The sequence below is a fragment of the Pseudopipra pipra genome, chromosome 4 (assembly GCF_036250125.1).
Source record: "Pseudopipra pipra isolate bDixPip1 chromosome 4, bDixPip1.hap1, whole genome shotgun sequence".
NCBI lineage: Eukaryota > Metazoa > Chordata > Aves > Passeriformes > Pipridae > Pseudopipra > Pseudopipra pipra.
Genome location: NC_087552.1, coordinates 67,221,346 through 67,243,910, shown reverse-complemented (window position 1 = coordinate 67,243,910; position 22,565 = coordinate 67,221,346). Strand labels below are relative to the sequence as shown.

General features: G+C 37.3%; 1 protein-coding gene across 6 annotated transcripts in view; it reads right to left on the bottom strand.

Annotated features, from left to right (window-relative positions):
- The window catches only part of ZFYVE28 (zinc finger FYVE-type containing 28), a 151,863-nt gene that overhangs the window by 43,493 nt on the left and 85,805 nt on the right, over positions 1-22,565 (bottom strand). For 5 of the 6 annotated variants that reach the window (XM_064653400.1, XM_064653402.1, XM_064653404.1 and 2 more), the window contains exons 3-8: positions 20,049-20,186; positions 17,060-17,262; positions 15,240-15,329; positions 12,654-12,743; positions 9,532-9,633; positions 365-1,726 (exon numbers count right to left, since the gene is read on the bottom strand). In XM_064653400.1, coding sequence (XP_064509470.1) covers positions 365-1,726; positions 9,532-9,633; positions 12,654-12,743; positions 15,240-15,329; positions 17,060-17,262; positions 20,049-20,186 — 1,985 coding nt within the window. Of the gene's footprint in view, positions 1-364; positions 1,727-9,531; positions 9,634-12,653; positions 12,744-15,239; positions 15,330-17,059; positions 17,263-20,048; positions 20,187-22,565 lie in introns of those variants that run through there. The other variant, XM_064653405.1, reaches the window with a different exon arrangement.

Here is a 22,565-nt window from a genome sequence, read left to right as displayed (position 1 = left end):
AACTTTTTAGTATCTGCCAGACACACTTTTCCTATAAAACAGCAAAGTACAATGGAAATAATGATCCAGGTACCATTTAGCAGCAATGCCCTCTTGGATACATTAAGCAGGTAATGTAACATTGATTTCAATGATATAGAGACATTAGAGGATTAAAATTCAGATGACCTCCAAATGTTTTGCAGAACAGCTGAAGTCCAGTAAAAAGCTATCTGCATTAAAAAATTATATGGATAAATTCCTTAATTCTGCAACACACTATTATCTTCAAAATCAAAATTAATAATACACCAATCACTACAGTACAAGGATACAGGAACTTATGTACATGCAAATTACTACCAAGACAGCAAGTTGCTCTTACCTTGAACTAGATCTTGACTTTACATCTTCCTTTGCCATCCTTTCACTACTAGCATCTTCATTGTAGTCCGTTTTTTTCTCACATAGCTGTTTTCTCTTCTCCCACTTCTGCTGATTTGAGATGCTTTCTGCTTCTCCTTGTGAGTCACTTTCTGCTCCTACCTGTGAACCTGAGGAATGTGCCAGGCACTTAGAGGAGATTGGCAGTTTTTGCTCTTCACTGCCAAAGTCTCTTTCTGCTAACAAAGCAGAAGTTTCAGGTTTTAATGTTTCCTGTGCAGGGACTGAACTGTCCAAGTTATCTACATGGTCCAGTTCCTTAGACTTCACTAATGTGTACGAAGCATTTACAACACCTCCTGCAGAATGTTTAGTCTTTAAACCTTCAACACCGTCCTCCCTGCTGTCTTCACAGCTGCCACAACACACACAGGAATTAATTAGACAGTTTGTGGTAGCTATACTGAGTTTATGGGATTCATCCACCTCCTCATTTGCTAATGGATGAGCGGATCCAGGAACACAACTAATAGCTGCTTCTGGAGTTGTTACTGGGGATTCTGAGCTAGAGGGAGATTTAGGATTGAATATTACAGTAGCAGATATTTTCATTCCCCCTGTCCTGTGAGCAATCACTTCTGCTGTTTCTGCATCATCACCATACGCATCCCAGCCATTGAGGTATAACTGTGAGTCCGGACCTTCCAGACAGCTGCACGAATTTGGAACTGAAATGTCAGACATCTGCTTTCCATCTTCAACATTGTTATTATTGCTTAAGTCACTTTCAGCATCTTTTAAAAGCAAAGTTTCCTCTGTCTGATGGCCATTCTCATACAGCAAAGCATCTCTATATTGCAGGTTCTGTTTTGAATCATGACAAGGGTTATTCACCCAAGCAAAAGTATCACTTACTGAATCCAACCCAGCAAGAGCTTCTCCTGCTCCATCTAGGTCATCCATAAAAAACACTCTGTCCTCTTCATCGGTTAAGTTGTCAAGATGGTGCCGTGTCGGTGAAGCTTCTGTACTAGAACTATTTCTTAGGGTAGGTCTGTGAGCTGGAGACTGACAGATGCTTGGAGGGGAAAGCAGAGAAGACATTTCATCTCCGACTCTGTGTACCATCCTGTTCAGCTGTTCCAGCTCCTGTTCATCATACTGCATCGAACAAGCCAGCTCAGCCTCTGTGTTCTCAGCTTTTGCTGAAAGTTCCTTAGGAGGCAAAGTCGCAGTTAAGACTGGTGTAATGACAGAGGGTACTTCAGGATCTGCTCTGACAGGAAAATCTACATCTTGAGAGATGCAGAGGTTACGTTCCAGTGTGTGCAGTTCATCCTCAGTTAGTGTCTGAAGAAGATCCCTGAAAATGAAGAAATACACACATCACTTGGCACTGATGTTACAGATTTTTAAAAAGCTTTTACTGTTAGTGCAGAAACCCAGAACTTGAGGGCACAGAGTACTTTCAACTGTGTAACTCAAAGTGCATTTGGCATTCATATTCAGAACACGTGACTGCTGATGCCTGAATTTGAGATTAGTCATGCAAACGTAGGGTATCAAATGATAAACATGCTTGCAGTGAAGCCCCCAAATAAACCAAAACACACACAAAAATGGAACTTTCCCCCTCCCCATCTACTTAGAGTGAAAATGTCACCCACAGTTAGATACATTTGGTCATTTCAATTTTTTAATTCACAAATTTGACTTTAATTAGCAAACCAATTTGCCATCCTTCAACTAGATTCTGGAAAATATTCTGCACAGGAGTACTGCAGGAGTTTCACAGCATTATACTGTCAGATAAAAGAATTAATTAAAAATAGTAATATCACATATAGAACACGGATATCTGGAAGCCCGCTCACTGAAATTAATCCCTCACAGGGATTAGAAGTTGGCTCTTTCCTGCCTTGAACACTTAGCTCAGTGTTCAGGTTTGGCTGGGATAGAGTTAATTTTCTTCACAGTGGCTACTATGGGGCTGTGCTCTGGATTTGTGATGAAAACAGTCTGATAAGCCAGGGATGGCTTTGTTATTGCTGAGCAGGGCTCACAGAGCCAAGACCTTTCTGCTTCTTGTACCGCCCACCAGTGAGGAGGTTTGAGGTGCACAAGGAATTGGGAGGGGACACAGCTGATCCCAACTGACTCAGGGATATCCCAGATCACATGGCATCATGCTCACTATATAAAGCTGAGGGAAGAAGGAGGACTGGGGGATGTTTGGAGTGGTGGCATTTGTCTTCCCAAGTCACCACTATGTGTGATGGAGCCCTGCTGTCCTGGGGATGGCTGAGCACCTGCCTGCCCATGGGAAGTGGTGAATTAATTCCTTGTTCTGCTTTGCTTGTGTATGTGGCTTTTGCTTTACCTATTAAACTGTATTTACCTCAACCCATGAGTTTTCTCACTTTTACTCTTCTGATTCTCTCCCCAAGCCCACTGGGGGGGGGGAGGAGTGGCTGTGAGGGGCTGAGTTGTCAGCTGGGGTTAAACCACAACACTCGGTCATTAAGGAATTAAGCTTCTGCATGATGTTAAAAATCAGGCAGGTCTAGAAGCAAACATTTAGCTACTCAGCAAACTGTGTTTTCAAGAGACATGCAGCATCTCCAGTGTTACCAAGAATCCTCAGTATTGCAGTTTAAGACTATGAACACCTGAAAACAAAGTGTTTTAAGTGCTTTATAACTTCAAAACAAATCCACAGACACAGCAGCACTTAATTTTAGACCTGAGTTTCACTTATGCTATCCCTCTCAATAAGAAGCCATATATAAATGTATTCTCTGTCAAGAACTGCTGTCAACATTTTCAAAGACCAGTAAGTGTATTTTAGCATAAATGAATGGGTGGGAAAAGCAAGACCTGCTCAACAGAGGGCAGGAGTCTATTATTCCTCATGTGTTTAGGAATCATTTGCTAGCAGTTGACATACAGCTGGCACCACAATAATAATAATAATATGCACATTTTAGAAGAATTAAGTCTAAACAAGAGGACTAGAAAACCTGAAAGAAACATTCAACATATCTCACATCTTGATTTCCAATCAATGGTTTGCATTCTTAATTTGTTAACTCACAGACCAAATTTTTTTTGCAAGTACTATCAGTTTTTCAAACAGCTCAAAAATACATCACTAGTATCTGACTTGTGTATCAGCTACCTACAATTTAAAAAAAACTAACAGTGGAGATAAGCAAGCTTAAGTCAGAATAAAGTTATGGTTATATACATTCCACACAATTAACATACTTAGTTTTTAAATCTTGCTTTATGATGAGTATTATAAAAAAATTTCTAAGCCTCCAGAAGAAATATCTTATAAGAACAATTGCACCATCATATCTTCCCCTTAAAAAAATACCATTTACCTAACAGAGCTATAAACCAGTATTGCTACCTGGCACACTAGATAATTTTAAATACCTATACATTCCTTTCTTTTGTCTAAACAGTATGTAATGATACCATCTTCTTACTCAGATCTTGTATTTAAACGGTAATCGGAGTCTGTAAGAGATTAAGTATTTTAACATCATCTTAAAAACAAACTGATAGAGAATGGCTTAAGTTTTAAGGCAGCATTACTATTGTTTATTTTTGAGATAACTATACCAACAGAATGAATAAAAATATAGAATAACATGATTGTTGCCATGAGGCTTTGTATTATGAATTTTCACTTTGTTAGTTTTTACAGAAACATTGTGGTGTAGGATTTTTTAAGCATAAATGAGGTTATGTGGGATTTTAAAAACAGTTGGGATTTTAAATTAAAAAAAAAAACTGCAACAAACAAGTAAGCACACAAATGTAACAGGGAAGGGGTTAAGCTTGTCCCTCACCTATGCAAGGATGCTAAAAATATCAGATAGTTTGTGTCAGGCCAAGGTCCATCACGTAGAGAAGCCTGGCTCTGATCACAGATCCTAAGGAAGAGCATAAGCACAGGACAGATACACAGTGATGTCTGCTGAGTGAGTGCATCCTACCGGCTGCCAACAGCCTGTAGCTCAGGGATTTCTGAACCAAGGTGGCATCCTTGTGTTTGATAATCCTCAGAGAACTTTGCTTGCATGGGTCAGAAGGTGTGCATCAGGAACTGACCAACAGTCAACTGCTTAAACATCAGCTACGCTCCTCCACACACCACAGTCACACACCCTTCTCAACACATGAGATAAGAATGAGCAACTATTACAAACACAGACTATACAAGCAACATTCAAAGGAATTTGCTTTCCATCCAAGCTCATCAGCATAACTGGGAATGATGAAATGGGCCCAGGGAAAATCTAAGATTGAATCTTCTGACTTGCAGCACCTAGTTTGGGGTTCTGTTCAGTCTCCAGAACACCACATGGCAGCACCCAGGATTCCCCGGTGCCCAGAGCTGCTCTGCTTCCTTTCAAAAGGCTGCTCAGACCTATTCAATACAGGTTTCACACATTCATTATAAAATAAGCCCTGGAAACACATGTTTACTTTATACTGGCTGGATTCACTGACTTGAATGATGAACTCTATTTCTGCCAATACCACCACCTCAAAATTTAAGATTAATTGTGTGCAGTTTTGAGGGTAGTATATAAAGACTGATTAAAAATAATAATAATAATCAATGAAATCAGCTGACAGTCCTTTTTAGGCGAATCAGATCCACACTGCCTGAAAGAATAACATAACCAGTTGAATTATATGTGGTAGTCTACCAGCCCTGTAATTTCAGTAGAGAAGTAATCCTGCTTTAAATTCAAAGGAAATACGCTCATTTTCCCAATTCAAACACTGGAAATTTTGCTGTTAACAAATACAGCTTGTTCTAAAAGAGGTCCAGGCAATTATCTTCACTTCTCTGCTTAAAAATTCCCTAGATTCACCAGCCAGTTTTAAAGGTGACAAATGTTTGATTAACAGTTACCTTTTAGATACACAATATATTTGTTTATACAGGATTCACTGCCAGCATTAGAAACATGCCATATTTTAAAATACCTATGTAGATATTGAGAACAAAAAGAATGTCAACCAGTATGCAGAAGGAGATATAAAATCTCACTAAAATACTAAACATCAGGCATCATTAGTAAATTGTAAGTTTAACTAAACTGTAGCTATTTCAACAGTTCATTTCCTTTCTGCTGAAGCACTTTTAACTCATTGTGCTCATAAGCAAAAAAAGAACTTCTCCCTCTGCTTCCATTATTCAGAAGCCACAAGTAAAAAGAGCTTCTGCAATCCACCCTGACAGCAGCAGTGTGCTTCTTCTCAGAGAGGCTTTAGAAAACACTGAATTTAAAATAGTGCATGTTGAGGTTTCACCTGCTTTTACTCTTTTTGGCATCGTATCACAGGAAGGCAATCTAGCTTTCAAAACACGAGGAGCATTTTTCTTTCAGTGGTTCCAGCTACTGGCAGAAAAACAAAGCAAGTTCTTCAGACGTGCTCTGCTTGTTACAAGCAGTAGTAGAAATTTACTTTGCCTGTTGCAAAACTAATCAACATATTTTACTCTACTGCCAATATCCAGGGTGCAGAAATTACTTCTTCAAAGATCTGAGGCCAGATGTCCATTTAAAGACAAAACTGTCTAAATAGAGGACAGGGCCACAAACCCCCTAATCTTGCGCATTCCTCAAGCCTCCTCCATTAACTTTGCTCCTATTCTGACTAGAATTTTAAATTGGCTTGTTTTCAGAGAACAGCATCGTTGATATTGCCAGCCTGTGCTTCAGTTCATGCTCTGAGCAGAGCACAACCAGCTGTCTTTATGGAGCTGCCACTGTAAGAGCATGATGCAGGTACATGATGCCACATGCACCCTCCTGCTCCTGCACTCCAAAGTCCGCAGATCTGGTCAGATAAATCAACACTGAGAAACCAAAACTGATCTATAACAAATAGCACTGGTACTCCTTTACTGAGAAAGTTTTAAATCAAATAAAGGTTTTGGGCACATCCACCTTGGAAAACCTAACCAGTTTCCCCCCAGTCACTGCGCACACTTCAAAAGAATATAAATTTCACACTTCCCCCTCCCAATGGTTTAACACACTGACAGCATGCATATTGCACTGGATTTCTAGTCAATGAGACAGAAAGGCCTCCATGTACTTAAAATGGCATGATCCTCTGATTCTGCACCACTTGATCTGCAATCTGCTTGATTCTGCACCACCAAAATCCATAGGGGCCCTGCAATCACTTGTAACGGTCCAGAAAGAAGCACCAGGCAAGCAAAGAGCTCTGAAATAGGGCAGAATTAAGGAGTACTGCAAAATTCTCTCTGAAAATCTCTGTACAGCAGTCTTACATGTATATATATTGTATAGATAATACTTGTATCACAAGCATGTTCAGTGTCACAGGCATTTAAGTTAAATATCTAAGCATATACCAGTAGTTCCTAAGCAGGTTGCAGTAGTTTGGCAGAAATGGTTCAAATGTCTCCATTTCAAAGGAACAGAGATAACACTACTATATAATTATGCATTGCTACATGTATAAAACACCAACGCTAATGTCTTACATCCAAAATCGAAGTCAACACAAGCACCTGGCTTAGATATTAATTAAAACATTCAAAGCTGTAATTTGCTGCTCGACCTTACCAAAATCTAAGCAAGAACCTTTACAGCTTTTGCTCAGAGAGTCTCAATAATCTCTATTGTTTTCCAAGTTGTCAGCCACCAATAGGAAACAAAAATTTTCCTAGCTAATAGGTATTCTTCTCTGCTACTTCTGATTTAATTATGTGGATCCACATAATTAAATACAGTACTTATCTTTGCCTTACGGATATTTTAGGATAATACAGTTTAAAATTAATTACCTGTAATCCTACAAAATAATCAGCTGTGTATTTGATGTTACTCCATGAGTTAAAATACTTAGTTGGCTAAAAAGCTATAGAACTTTACAGAGAAATTCACTGGGATGTGATCATATTCTGCTATAAGATATTCTCTGTTCTTACAACAGGCACACAACTGCAGTACAAGATTCAACTATTTTAACAGAGGACTACTGAATCTATTTTCATGCCTTAACTATTGGTGATGGAGACTGGAGAAAGACTCCAGGAAAAAATACTCCTCCTCTTCTGGGGAGCACAAATATTGATATCAAGTATCTCGGTTCCATCTTCCTTTATGTGTTTCTGTGAACATTCTCACAGAGTAGGAATTGTAGTCTGATGAGTTAAAAAAATCTGTGATAAGAAAAAAAAATCTAGACATCTCAGGTACTTTTAAAAGTAATTCAGTTACCCTATATAAACACCACACTAATTTGTATCTCATTGTTATTTTCACTCAGTGTATTTTTCATTCAAGAATATTACTAAAGGAATATAGTTATATATATATATATATTATTTTTTTTTGAGCCCAGTTCTTGCCAATATTTGAGTTCCTTCAATTCAGAGACTGCCAGAGATGGAATTTCTCATTACTTTTTGCTTGAATTTTTGCTCTGATAGATGCTATCTCACTAAGAACACTTTGCAAACTTTGTTTCCTAGACAACTGAAATCACATTTCTCAATGTTCCCTTGACAGATTAAATATAAGTCTTAAAGTATATCAGAACTTTTTCCAAAACTGAATATGAAAGAGCCTTTTCATTTTTTAAAGTTTGCATTAAAAATTGCAGTTATTGAACAAACAAGCATTTTACTAATCTCTTTTCAACCCCAGAACTAAGTTCACAGTAACTGAAAATTAAATGGACAGAGCAATAAACTGACTTCATTGATTTTCATTTTCCATGTTGTGAAATATAAGGAGTAAGCAGAGAGTAGAGATTAGAAGTATATTAGCTTTTACATATCCTTTTGGCTTTGGTCAGTCAGTGGAATGCTGGTGAAAATATCTGTGATAGCCATATATTGGGAATAGGGTATTTTAATGTAAATTTCATGGACTTTTTAAGTTTTGGTATGAATAAAGTCTTTTTCCCTTATAACTTAGGTTTTGCTCCTCAATTCATGTTGCTGTGCTTTTACTCAATGTTTAATAAAATCATAATCACTCAAAAAATCCCAACAAACCAAACATGTTGATTTGTCTATTTTAATTCTCAAATTTCAATATGAATATCACAAATGTACCTAAAAATAAGACTTCTAGACAGAAATACTAGCAAATCTTCAAGGGACACAAGAGGATGTGGTCTATATACCCATAAAAGCTAACTTCAGAAACAGGTCCCCTCTGAACCACCCCTGACAGAGTTTACATTCTCCCTCAGGAGATGCTTCATCTCTAATGGACAGGAGGAGATTAATCTGGATAAACTATGTGAAAAGTATTCTTACATCAAACTGTCATTGTGATATTCAGGGAAGGCAATAAACAGGTGAAAATTGGACACAAAAAACCACAAACCCTGTCAAATTATCTCTGCAGATTTCCAGGAACAAAATTTGCAGTTGGTATATAAATTTGAATTCTAAGAAAATAATAGGGTTTACAGATTCAGAAAACTTTTTTTTACACCCGAAGGGTGGATATAAAAAACCAGGATGTAGAGATTCTTTAAAGATTCAGCTTAATTTCTCCAAAGTAGAAATCTTCTAAAGATTTCTGAAGACCTCAGCTAAGAAAAAAATATTTTAATACTCTTTATACTTGAGCCAGAGCCCACATCTCCAATGGTAACCAAGACTGAAGTACTGTGGAAAGAGGTATATATAAAGTGATCCATCCTGTAAAAACAGATCCACAACATGAAAAACTGGTAGTCGTTTCTATTAGGTTAACAACTATCTGAGTATTGCATCACAACGTAATGAGAAAATGTAATAAGCCTAACTAACAGTAACACTGATGCTAATTAGAAACAGAATCTCCCAAATATAAACTCTAACTTTACCATTTCAGGCATCATCCAACCATAAGAAGATCTGAAATGCAATAAAATGATACTCAGGAAAAAAGAAACTATCACAGAGATTAAAAGTTCTGAAAACTACTGTGAAATGAAAAACTACATTTAGTTATTTCATGGGTATATCAGGCTGATGAGAGGAAAATGCAGCTTATGGTTAACTTAGCAAACAAATACACTTTTTTAAGCATTTATGAGTTCTTTTTCAGGCCTCTGATTTTCAATTCAGAAGAGATGCAGTTACAACTATCTTTTATTACTTGCCTTATTTTTCTTAGCAAAGTGTGAAAAGGTCTGAAGAGTTCAGACATATCTTCTGGTTTATGGTCCAAGTTTAATGGTCCCTCAGAGTAGACAACAAGGCCACTGTAATTCAAACACATGCATGAACACACACAAAAATGAGAATTTCATTACACAGAGCAACAACTGAATAAAGTCAGAAAAGCAATTGTACATAAACATTAGAACTATATTTAAGTTACATCTTGTTATCGTATTTTTGTCTTATTCACCCACAGTTAGAATTAGATGGTTACAGGGAAAAGTTCCCTTCCCCTCTGTCCACCCCTCCTTAAACATGGCAGAAAAAGCAATGAAAGAACATACATTTATTTCATTGCTGCAGCTGACTGATTAAAAAACCCAAAAGAAACCTATTATCAAGGAAGTTGGGGAAAGTCCACTAATTGAGAGACTGAAATGGCTTTTCCTTTTCAGTCTGAAAAACTTCTAGGCAAGATAGCTGACTCCTGAGCTCCTGTTTTTCTGTCTCTGAGGTAAATATAACCGGGTATTGACATATGACAAAAAAAGAAAACAGATTTTCTAAATCACATAAAACCCTTCTTGATAATACCATCCTTCTAAATCAACTCAGCACTTGTAGAAATTTCCCTGGAAAGGTTAGTTCACAATCCTGAGAGCCTCCATGCACTTCACTGTAAGATATCTCAATGGGTCCTCCTGACCAAATCACTACTGCCCAAACCAGTCTGTGTGTCAGGGATTAAACAAAATTCACCTTCTTCACCATATCTGCTGCATTGTACCAAACTGTGTCAGAGAGTGGATTCTGCCCACACCAGGAACCACTCTACTTAAAACTGTTTAATCCTCTGCCCACTGCAAAAACAGTGCATGTTTCTCAAAGGCAAATGGATCACACATTCTCACACTCAAGATTACATAGGTTTTCTTTTTCCCAGGCCATTTTCCTCTTCCTTCCCTTGGAGTCAGTGCTCTGTTACTCAAGGTATTTCAAATGTATGTTTCTTTTCCTAAACTCAAAATACATGTTGCTTCAGCAAGCTATCCAGCATCCAAATCACCCAGAGTAACAAGGGATCCTTGGCTGACAAGACTGTCAAAGTCTCTTTGCTCCTCAGTTGTTCCCTGGCAAGCACCCTGGGCAACCAAAGACATAGAGGCAAAGCTGATGTCACCAGTTCTATGAACTCCAATTAAGTATTAAAAAAAAAACCAAGGTAATTAGGATTTTGAGGGCAGGAGCAGGGGAAGAAGAGATGAGAGAGAGGAAAGTTGCTTCTTTTGCAAGTCACCTTTTTTTTTGGTGGCTTAAGACCAATCCATCCTGTTACCAGGGATGCTTTTTTTTTTTTTAATATGCTTCTCAAGCTTCAACAAGCAGGCTGCCATGAAGTGATGCAGTTATTGCTGACTCATGTCTTAGGTTTTGCCTAAACAAATATTACTGCTTTGCTCAGTGGAAGCTTGAGGCTGCTCTCATCTAACTTCTACCTGATGCAAAGTCACTGTTCCTTTGGGTTTCAGTTATAGTTTGCTTTACAGAGCTTTACTCTCAGAAGAAATTAAAACAGATAGAAATGGGCTAGAGCACTACAAAATAAAAAAGGTTATGAAATGGCTTCTCTACACATATAAGATTTGAAAGAGTTCTGAATATAGTTGTAGCATGGAAAGAACTAAAAATTGTGAAAAAGTGTGTCTTTATACTTCCTATGTGGTTCAAAGTGCACCAACAACTGTTGAGATAACAGACAACATGCACTGTATAACATGAGGATGATAAACTGATGTCTGAAAAGAAACCTTAGACAAAAATGACCCTGAAAAGTATTTCTGAAAAGACTGAGTGGATCCAGCACTTCTCCTTGCCCGGATCCTTCCTTCTCATGAGGACACAGAGCCACAACCTGACAACCGTGTATTGCATCCATTTTGGCTTTACAGGTTTCTCCATTCACAGTCCAAATGAAAGGTTGAAGTTTCTTCCAGACAACACTGCATCTGGATGGTGTAGTTTTGCTCTGGAACTTCACATGGAAGTGATTGATTTGATTTATTTTCAAATCACTGGATAATTAGGAGCAGTTAACTTTTTCTCTTCTCCTTCTCTATCCTTCTTTGTAATTTGGGATAGATTTGGTCAATTTTCCAGAGAGCCCTTGGTTTTCCATTTAGTCATGATGTGTTCCTCTTCACTGTGTCTTGCAGCAGCTTCAAATTGAGTTCTCACATTCCTGTTGTCTTTCAGTAATCAGATTATTACTGTTATTATTTTTAGAATGACAGTTACAGACAATATCCTATTTAACAGGAAAAACAAGCCACAGGGATTTCCTGAGGAGAAGAGTATTATGCTCGGGATTTGAGGTTTCTTATTCTCCTCAATTGTACTATTTATATTAGCTAACTTTAAAACATTCACAATGGTAAAATATTAAAAATATGCTGGCTTTACTCTAGAGAAGCTGTTGTCTTAGTAAGTCACAAAGACTATTATGAAAAATGCGTCTGATTTGTTCAATATTGCAAAAACTGCATGAAGCGAAAACATTGTTACAATTTAGTTGTCTTAAGTGGTCAAAACAGGACAGAAATCTACACAAAAGTTACACATGTTAATACTTTCCTTGAAGAGAATTAAGCCTACCTAACTCAGTGGTTCCAATGCAGTTTGCCATGATAACTTCTTTTGAACCCAGAGTCATTGAGAAAAATACATAAATCTTACTGAATACTTTTGGTTTTCAAGACTTGTATCCTGAAGTCATACTATTTTTGAGTGACACAAAATATGTGCTTTCAAAAAATATTTCTGAGAACATGACATTCCAAAGACTGATGTTCCTAATTTATAAATTTTGCTGGAGGATGTCTGATCAATTGTTCCTGCTTTCTATATTTAGAGATCTAACATTTTTTTTGGTCTTGATATTCTACATGAAACTGGTAATCATTTGTACTAATTTAAAACATAATCCTCCTCATTAACTTTTTTTAAAGAAAGTACAAGTAAACTCAGGTGAAAGAAAATATGTCAAAATTCCGAACGTGTTTTTTCAAATCTTCAATAAACCTTTAAATGAGGCAGAATGGAGAATAGTTAAAAAATTACTTACCATACAATGGCTAATCTTGGAATTGTAAACATTAAAGCTGGTTCATAGTCATCTATCATATCTTGAGTGAGGTATCCAAGCCTTAAGGCTCTAAGCAGAAGAATAAAATGATTTAGTAAGAGATCAAACTCTTGAAGAATACATTTCACTAGGAAAAAAAATTGAAAAAATTGTTATAAGCCAAACCAAACTGATAGTATTTACCTTCTGAACTATTTTTGTACAATCTAAACTATGTATATAGTCTTATATGTATATAGACATATATACATATGTCTATGTGTATATGTAGTCATATGTATATAGTCTTATATGTACTCTATATATATAGACTGCTTTAGTCTTACTTTAAAAAAATAGCATAAGAAAAAATTAATGTAAGAAAAAAAATCCCTTAATGCTTTTACAGTAATTCAACCCCAAATTTAGTTTTATGCCACGTTCCCTTTTTTTCTTTTACTATGTCAAGTCAAGCTTCAGCTTGTTGCTGAAAACCACTACTGAGAGTTTTTCAACTAAGAGAAACATTTCTGAAGTAATGGGAAATAGGAGAATGTATTTGGTTTAATTTTCAAATACAAATTGCTCAAATCATGTAGGCCAATCCCCCCTAAATTAAAAAAAAAAACAACACAAACCCAACACAGTTCTACACAGTGACTATTACTGAAGTCTCGAGGGGTTCACTCCCTGTACGGGCCGTTCACTGAGGAGCTGGATTCAATGCTCCTTGCAGGTCCTTTCCAACTCAGAATATTCTGTGATTCTGTGATTTAATATTTGGGGGAAGCTTTGTTGTCCTCAAATAGCTTCTCAAACGTCTTAAGTCCCTTCTAGACTAAACCCCAATCTGATTAGAATTTTTACGTGGCTACGTTTTCCAGGTTTCTTCACAATTTCCCAATTTCCTCAAGTTTCATACCATCCTCGAATTTCCTCTCTGATATGTCCATATCTGTGCTTAAGGTAACACTTAAAACCACACACTAGCCCTGCTTTTGGTCCCCAAAAGAATGGAAATAACTTTTTCTTATTCCTTGTCAGCACTCGCCTGGCCAATACTGCTGGTGGTGGACAGAACGCAACACAGAGCCAGCCCTGTTTGGTACCAACAGTAGATGGACACATCAGACTGTGGCCCACTCCCATGCCCTGTTCCTTCCTACAGCCCACTGCCAGATTATCTGAAACTGCAAATGAAAACCCATCTTATTCCTCTTACTGGGCAAATACAAAATCACAGAATAGTCAGGGTTGGAAGGGACCTCTGGGGGTCATCCAGTCCAACCACCTTGCCAAAGCAGGCTCGACCAGAGCAGGTTACACAGGAACACATCCAGGTGGGTTTGGAATGTCTCCAGAGAGGGAGACTCCATGACCTCTCTGGGCAGCCTGTTCCAGTGCTCTGACACCTTAAAAGTAAAGAAATTCTTCCTCATGTTGAGGTGGAACTTCCTGTGTTTTAGTTTATGGTCATTGCTCCTTGTCCTGTCCCTGGGCATCACCAAAAAGAGTCCTCTCGATACCTGACTTTCAGACACTTATAGGTATTGATGAGATCCCCTCTCAGTCTTCCCTTCTCCAGACTCAGCAGGCCCAGCTCCTCACAGGAGAGATGTTCCAGACCTCTTATCATCTCTGTGGCTCTCCGCTGGCCATGTATATGTAGTAGCTGAATATGTGTACATGTAGCAGCAATCTGACTGATGGAAGGTAATTCCTCCTACTTGCGACCTTTTTTGAATTGTAATCCTGTCTTTCAAAGTGCCTGAAACACCTCTGATCCTGGTGTCATCTACAGATAGTGGCAGTGTGCCCTGTCCTCCTCCATTCCTTAATGAAAGGGTTGACCGCACCAGACCCAGGGTCGGCTTCACAAGTTCTCCTCATGTGACAGTAAAACACACTTATTCCAAGGGTGTTTTACAGTCAACTGAAGTCTAATAATTCCACTCAGAATAAGGTTCACTAGTTTCCTCTTAAGAACAGTGCTGCACTGTTCAAAATCCCACTAACGCTGAGTATTTCACCTGCTGTTCCCCTCTACTGCCCACCTGCTAGGCTAGTTAATCTGTCACAAGAGGGAAAAAAAATGTTGTTCAACAGAGTACATTTCAAATTCACACTTTTCTTTGCACCTTATGCTTCTGAAAGAACTTATGAATTCCATTTTTTTCATCATCTCTTCATACATATAGAGTCAAGCTCCAGTCCTGTAAGACTTTAAAGAGCTTTTACCAGTTCTTTATGATAATTACTAGAGGTTAACAACTATTTGAATCACCTCCCCATGTATTCTTGCATGAAATATCATTAAGTCTTGATGCCTTAAACAGCTCTAGCTTACATATATATCTATAACTAGGCATACGAACAATATTGTTATTGTTGGATTATTAACTTCCGTGTGTTTTTTTTTATCTAGAAAACAAAAAAGCACAGGCTTGTGCCTGGCAAACATGCTTAATACTTTTTAATTTTGTACTTGGATACTTACTAGAAAAGCAAAATACCAGGTGTTTTGTTTTTCTTCAAGACAACAATAAAAGTATTTCTATAAAAGCTCAGATCTAGCCCTTAACTTACCTCTCCACAGTTTCACAGAACAGTACGATTACCTCTTGCTGGACATAGTATTCTTTTGGAGACTTCACAGGTACCATGGCCGACACATAACTACAAAGAAGATAACATACCACTGTTTTACATGCCTTAACAAAAAAGATTACAAATGAACCCAAACCTAGGACAAATCTTCTTAGAAACCTAACCTTTCCCGTACTATTTTGTATTTATTTTGACAGCATTCACTATGAAAACTGTACAGTGTAAGAATCTATAAGAAATACAGCCAAATTTCTCATTGCAGACTGAGGCAGTGGAATTCAGTAGTAAATTCAGTAGTAATTCAGCAATATAATTACACACATTCAGCTATTAGAACTCCATACTGAGGGGTACAGGGAGGTTGGTCCTAGAAGGATCTTCATTGCCACATCTTGAAGACCGAGTAGTTTACTCTGCATTTCCTTAAGAAACTCACTAAAGCAAACATTTTATCTAGAAAGGTTTTACCTGAAATTACATTAGTGACATTTCAGTTACCCACAGAAGACAATATATGACACTTCAGTTTTGGCCTCATTTCTACATGCAATTACCTACAGAAGCACTAATTGAACAAGGGAAGAAACACGGGTAAAAGTTAAGTGGGTTTCTGTCACTGTACTACTTAATTGGTCATTTCTGGAATACAATTAACACAGAAAGGGAAGAAGCTGATTGCAAAACAATTGTAAAGAAAAATGCTACATGCATAGAGTTGGTACTGACAGGCCAGAAACTGCACAGGCACTGCCAAGAATCAGTTAATGATTGTCATCGGTGTCTGCACTCAAAACCACACTTAAAAGCACTTTTTCAGGCAATGTTTTCAATTAAAATGTTTTTCAATGTAACAGAATAATAATGTTCTTTCTAACCAGAAAAAGATTGCTTACCTGAATAAAATAATTCAAGGGAATATGTGTATTGAGGAAGGGAAAAGAGTAATGGGAGACAAGACAGGTTATTCCCAAGAAAATTTAAAAGACTACTCAGTTCTAAGAAACATGTTCTACTGAAGTCAGGAATGACTGTACTATATTAGGTCCATAAATAATCTTGCTCATTATCTTGTCCATGGCCAGCATCACAAGCATCTAACACACAGGCAGGTAGCTGGCTTAAACTCTGAAGGACAACACAAGACTTGGTCAATGTGACCTTTGATGCAAAAAGCAGTTACTTTTCTCACCCCAAAAGCAGTTATTTTTATTTTTGCTATAAACCTCCAAGTCATTTTTCAGTCTCAAGTTTTCAAATCAATGAGTTCCTGTGTTTAATTATTGCTTATGTAAAAACACTTCCTTCAGCAGAATTCAATTTGCCTTGTTAAATTCACTGGGTGCATCTTGCCTGTATCTCTAAGCACAAGAGAACAAAACCTCATAGTCTCTAGAATATTTGCTATCATTCTTTTCTTTTTAAACATCTCATATTTGTTGCCTTTTCTATGACAAAGAAAACATTAAGAGAAGAGATTTATGGTTTCCCTTTGTGTCTTGGAAATTCTCCCTCAAATGCCATATGCCAGTATGCAAATTGAAGATTATAGTTTAGCTGGAGAGAGCAAATGTTGATTGCTAAAAAGCTATTTAGTTTTCTTTTCATTATTGCTACACTGAAAGGAAAAATCTAACAATACAACAAATTACTAAAGAATTCAAACACCATGATAAAAAAATTATACTTTTTCCATTAAGCAAAACCAGAACAAAACAGCCAACTTCCAAAAACCAACAAGCCACACAACAGCTGCAGTGGTCAAGCCAACGCTCACAACCCACTTACTTCAGCTCTTTTACCTTAATTCAAACTCAGCAAAAAGGACATCAAAATGCTTGAGTGAGTCTTTCATTTTTTCTGTGTAGAGGTTCAAATCCCTTAAGGCCTGGTCACGAATGATGTTTCTGACTTCCTCTAGGCTTCGGGTCAGATCCTTGGCCAACGGCCTCATAGCCATACTCTCAATTTCACGATTCATAATAATGGAACCAGCAGCCAAACACTGTGAGATACATGAAGAGATAAAAATATTAGTTTTTACAAAGTTACTTTTGTATTTAAAAACAAAGCACAAGATGTGCTATTTAATACTTTGAACAAGGGCAGTAATTAGCCCCAGTTGGCTGCAAATTATTAAACAAGTGAAAGATTTAAGACTGGTATGTCAAGAGTCATAAGCTTTCATGTAAAAGGTTAGGGAGCAGCTCAGCCAAGGAAATGTGAGAATGGGGGGAGGTTCAAGTGCAAGAAGTGCTGACAGAAGAACTTAAAGCTATTCTTCCACTAGTTAGGCAATAAGCACTGGCAGAATATATACTCCATGTACACAAGGATTGCCTGCATTAAAGGAATGTGAATCCAGCAAAATTGTGATCCATGGCCTGTTCTGATTCAGGTTAGACTGCTCCATTTTGTAAAATAAATGTATTCCTAATAGAAAGAACAGAAAGTCTGCAACTGTGATGTCTTTTACAACAAAACTAGTTACACCGGCTATCAGAGCACAGAGCCAGTTACACCAGTATTCTGCTTCCCACAGAAATAGTGATTATATTTTACAGGAAAGAATATAAAAACCAGGTCACTGAGTGATTCTTCCCTTTCAGTGTCTGGAAAGCAGCTATTTAAGAGACTTCTTGCCCCAGGCATTATACACAGACTCCTTCTGACCAGCTGACAAAGACATTAAAAGTAGATTTTTACTGTAACACATTAATAAAACTTTTCAAAAATCCTGATGTTAAAAACAACTGTTGGCTTTACTCCTTTATGGATACATTTGGAAGACAATGAGCACCGCTATAAATCATACTGCTGTATTAATGGAAATATTTTTATTAAATGAAAATATATAAGGTGGTTCTAGTCCCCTCACTTTTTTTAATCTCCACTTGCAGCTGTATCCCTCCCCTCTCTCCTGTGCTCCTGAGGATGGGAGGTATTTCTACAGCTCTGTAAGGAGAACCTGCAATCCCAGCCCCTTCTCAGCAGCCTGATGCATTGATTTGTGTTTTAAGGGCACTCAGAGGAGTCAAAGCAGTATTTGTGGGAAAGTATGGATAAGGCAAGTCCTACCTGTTGATAGGTACTCTCAGTCTGATAACTCAGTGATTGCACTGACAAGGACACAAGTGTATTCTCAAAGTCCACACAGTCTTCTTGCTACATGAATTTACAGGAGGACAGTGCCTACAGCAGTAGGAGTTAGCATTACATCATCACTGCATATGTTACTTTTGCTGAAACCAACAGGTGTCTCCAGCCTGATGGTTAGATTTGGAGACAGTAAAAGTTTGATTTGGGAAGAGCAAAGGCATTAGCTTATATAACACAGTGAATAAAGGGAGAGGTGTTTTTTCTGTTAAAAAATACTGCCTCAGTGATTCCCTCAAGCATCTTCCACAATGCAAGACGCCACTACACTGGCTGGCACTTTCCCTGTGTGTTCACTGTTGTAATCCCAGTTTGTTAGTCCCTTAGAGTAAGAAAAGGTGATGGGATTCACCGGGATTCGTAATGGATGGTTGTACAAAAATGACCCCAGCCAACACAGCAGTCAAAAACACACGATGGTGCCACCTGGATGATGGCAGTGACTGACACATGATAATGAGAAGCAAAACTGCTGTGGTTTTTGCTGAGGACAGGGTTGCAAACCACTGACATACCAAATTAATTTTGTAAATTCTACCTGAGACTTCCCTGACTCAGAGGAGCCTACAATTAACAACTGTGAAAAGCAAGTTTCAGAAGCAGAACATAAGGAGGCACACTGGACTGAACAAGACAGGAACTCTTCATGGAGAATGTGCACTTGAAAAAGAAAAGAGGAACTGGTAGAGAAAAGAATGGATAATAACGGGAGCCCAAGGATTGCTTTAAATACAGGAGAGGCAAAGCTGAAAACAGCACCATAATGTGCTGTAGTGTAGTGAGATGTCTAGACTACTGCCCCCTTTAAGTCTCAAAAATCCATGAAGCCTTAAGTCTCCCTCAGGCCAGCAGAACTGAAGACATTAGGTTTATCACTAAAAATGCCACAATGATTTATTTTTCATTTTAGCCAACAGACATCAGTACTAATGAATAAATATCTTGCATAACACCTCCTTTTTTCTGACACTTCAGACTTCCCTTAGTTAAAATAATTAAAGCTTATTCACTAAAACAATGTCTTGTTCCTACAGATTGCTGTAGAAGCAAGTCTTTGAGAAAAACCAATTAAGAGAAGTGGACTTCATTGTTTTGCACAGGAACCATTATATTTTTAGCATGCACATGAAACAAGCAAATGATGTGCAACAAATGACAGCTCAAAGTTACATACATTTAGTATGAGTTACAGCATAACACAGCCATTAAAATCAAGTGAGAGCATGCACTTGTATTTGTTGGAGATTAACTTTTATACTGATAGAATTCCCTAATATACTTTTGTTTCTAAGATTTTCAAAACATGAGACACAAGATGGCCCATCAGGATTAAAAAAAAAAAAAAACAACCAAAAATCTAGAGTATTTATCAGATGCTAAGAATAGTTTTTAAGAGGTGGTCATAATGACAGCACACAATTATGAAAATAAATTGCTGTTAGCTCAACCAAAGCCTAAACCTTAAAGAATTCCCTTCCACTGAGCGCCCACAGAAAGTTCTCACAGATATTTACTTTGCTCTGTAATTATATTTAAAATTTTCAGAAAAGTCTCAAGATGTGGCTTGTGGTGGCTTCATGCCACCAAAAAAAAAGTGTCTATTAACCCCAAGCAACAGAAATATGACAGACTTACCTCTGCTCCAAACCAAAGCTGTCCTGCAAGGTTGTCATGGCGGATTTCCTCAGGAAACTTAACACAAAAGTCTCGGTTGGCCCGTTCGTGTGGAATGCATTCATCCATGATCTGATTTATGATGTTCAAAACATTATCCTGAAGCAAAATATAGGATAGATGTATACTGTTCCCAAAGAAAACTCACAACATTTTTTTAAACTTTTAATAGGATTTATTAGTGAGGCACCAATTAATTAAGTTAGATAGAAAATGCAGTATTTAACTCTCATGGTCTTCATACACACAGAGAAAACAGAAAATAAGATTGCACAGAAAGAAGAGTACCAAACTTCAACCTTCCTAATTTTCCTAGAAACTGTTTCTCAGATTAATTGCATTTACCTTCGACTACTTTACTGGGACTTCTAATGAGAAGGCACGATTTAAAGAACTCGTTAGTACTTCAGCCATTTATCTCCAAAATATCAGTACATAAACTAGAAGTACAAGTAAATTATGCTTCTTCCATTTCCCCTCACCAGCCCCAATGATGTGCACTTTGTTATTCCCAAAAAGAGCACCTGACAGATTACCCTGAAGTTGCTAGAAACTGGGTTATACTGGCACCATTGTGGTTGAACAGACTTAAACACATCCTAGGAATCTAAAGCAGGCAGTTTCCACACTTGAGTCCCCAGTGGGCAAGGGCTGGCACATTTACCTGCCACCTCATCACCCAGACATCCAGGAGGATAAGAGGACACTGCACAAGTCAGAGTGTTAATAATTGCTCTGATCTACATCTGCACCAGGACAACGATCAAAGACCTGTAAGTAGTTTCTTGATATGCAGTAAATAATCTGTATTCATTTATTTGAAAAGATAATTTTCACATACCCCTGCTGGGAACCACATGGAATTTGATTAACATAATAAAGGTAGATTGAGAGCACGAAAAAGGCTGAGTGCTTTCATTAAAGACATTTTGTCTGTCTCATGCTTCTTCCACTATTTACAGAAATCATGTTCTATTTAAAATATTTTTCAAGCAAATACAACCAAATCTGTCTGTACAAAACTGTTTAACAAACAGAATTGCTTTAAGTCTACACCCCACTGTTTTATTTTCCTTTGCACGTAAAGAATAATAGAAGCCAGGAATTTTGAAGAAATCTGCCCTGTTAGTGTGTTCCCCATGGAGAAAGACAAAACCTACTTAACTACAAGAAATTATTCACATCTTCTGCAATTTCTGTGCAGAGTGCTGCAACTGCTGTTGCTACAAAATAATCTAAACATTAATGCTGTAATCACAGTTGTCTTCAACCAAAATAAATGAATAAATTAACCACTGGCAATATTTATTAAACATTGGTATAAGGTACTTGATGTATTAACAATTAAAACATTTTTACATTAAAGTATTTTTTGCAAGGCTGTAATGAGATAAGTTTCATTTCAATAAAGTTGTTAAAAACAAACAAACAACACCCCATATGTTTAAAAGACACTGGTGCATATAATATTCAACCACCTCCTCTAGAAACAAATCTGAAAATCAAATGCTCCCTTCCTTCCATTTCTTAATTGGTGGTATTGAGTATACCTCTCTCACTGTTATTTAGCTAGGTCCAGCTGGGGAACCAAAATATTTTCAAAGCAGGTCCCATAAGAAAAACAACTCCTAAACTACTTAGCTCCTACCCAAAGTTACAGAGCAAAGAATGAAACCAAGGATAAAAAACCATTTAAACTGTAGAAGGGCATGAGTCACTCATGATGTATTTTAAATCAGTTATTACTGATCTATTTTAAGACCAGATGCTTTGCCTGCAGCTCCCACTTTATCACCAGAGTAATACAAGTTGGTCTTTTTCATTAGGATGAAAAAGCCAGATTCCTGTTTTCAGACAATTAACAAAAGTTAGCAAAGACCTTTTAACATTGGAGAGATACAGTGGTAAAAAGTAATCCTAACAGTTAAATTTTACAAAAGTTTCGAGAAATACCAAGAAATATTAAGGCAGGGAACTCTGAGAAAAATTCTATTCAAATCCGATTACATATATCAGATTTGAAATAATCCAATTACATTTTATTTTAGGACAAGATATTCCAATTTATTTTACTTGCCACCAAACTTCAATATGGGGAAATGCAATTTTTCTCTTGCTTTTCTTCTAAAAAGCTATACAGAATAGGATGAAAAGCTATATTGAAAAGCTTTGCTCCTTAAATTTTATTTTACTTTAATGGATTATTTTTTAAATGCAATCTTATTTGACAGCAGTTACAAGACAGACTAAATTTCCCTTTCATAATCACCTCCATACATACTCAAAATTCCTGATATATCAATGAACATTTTATGCAAATGAAGTAAACCAAGAGGACCCTTACCCAGTAAGCAACTGTTCCATGTTTTTGTTCTGTTTCTCTAATCATTACACCTGTTAAAAAGTACTAAGATGCTGCCTAAATCATCTCAGGAGATAATTATTACAAACATCATGAAACGTTATACCTTAATGCAT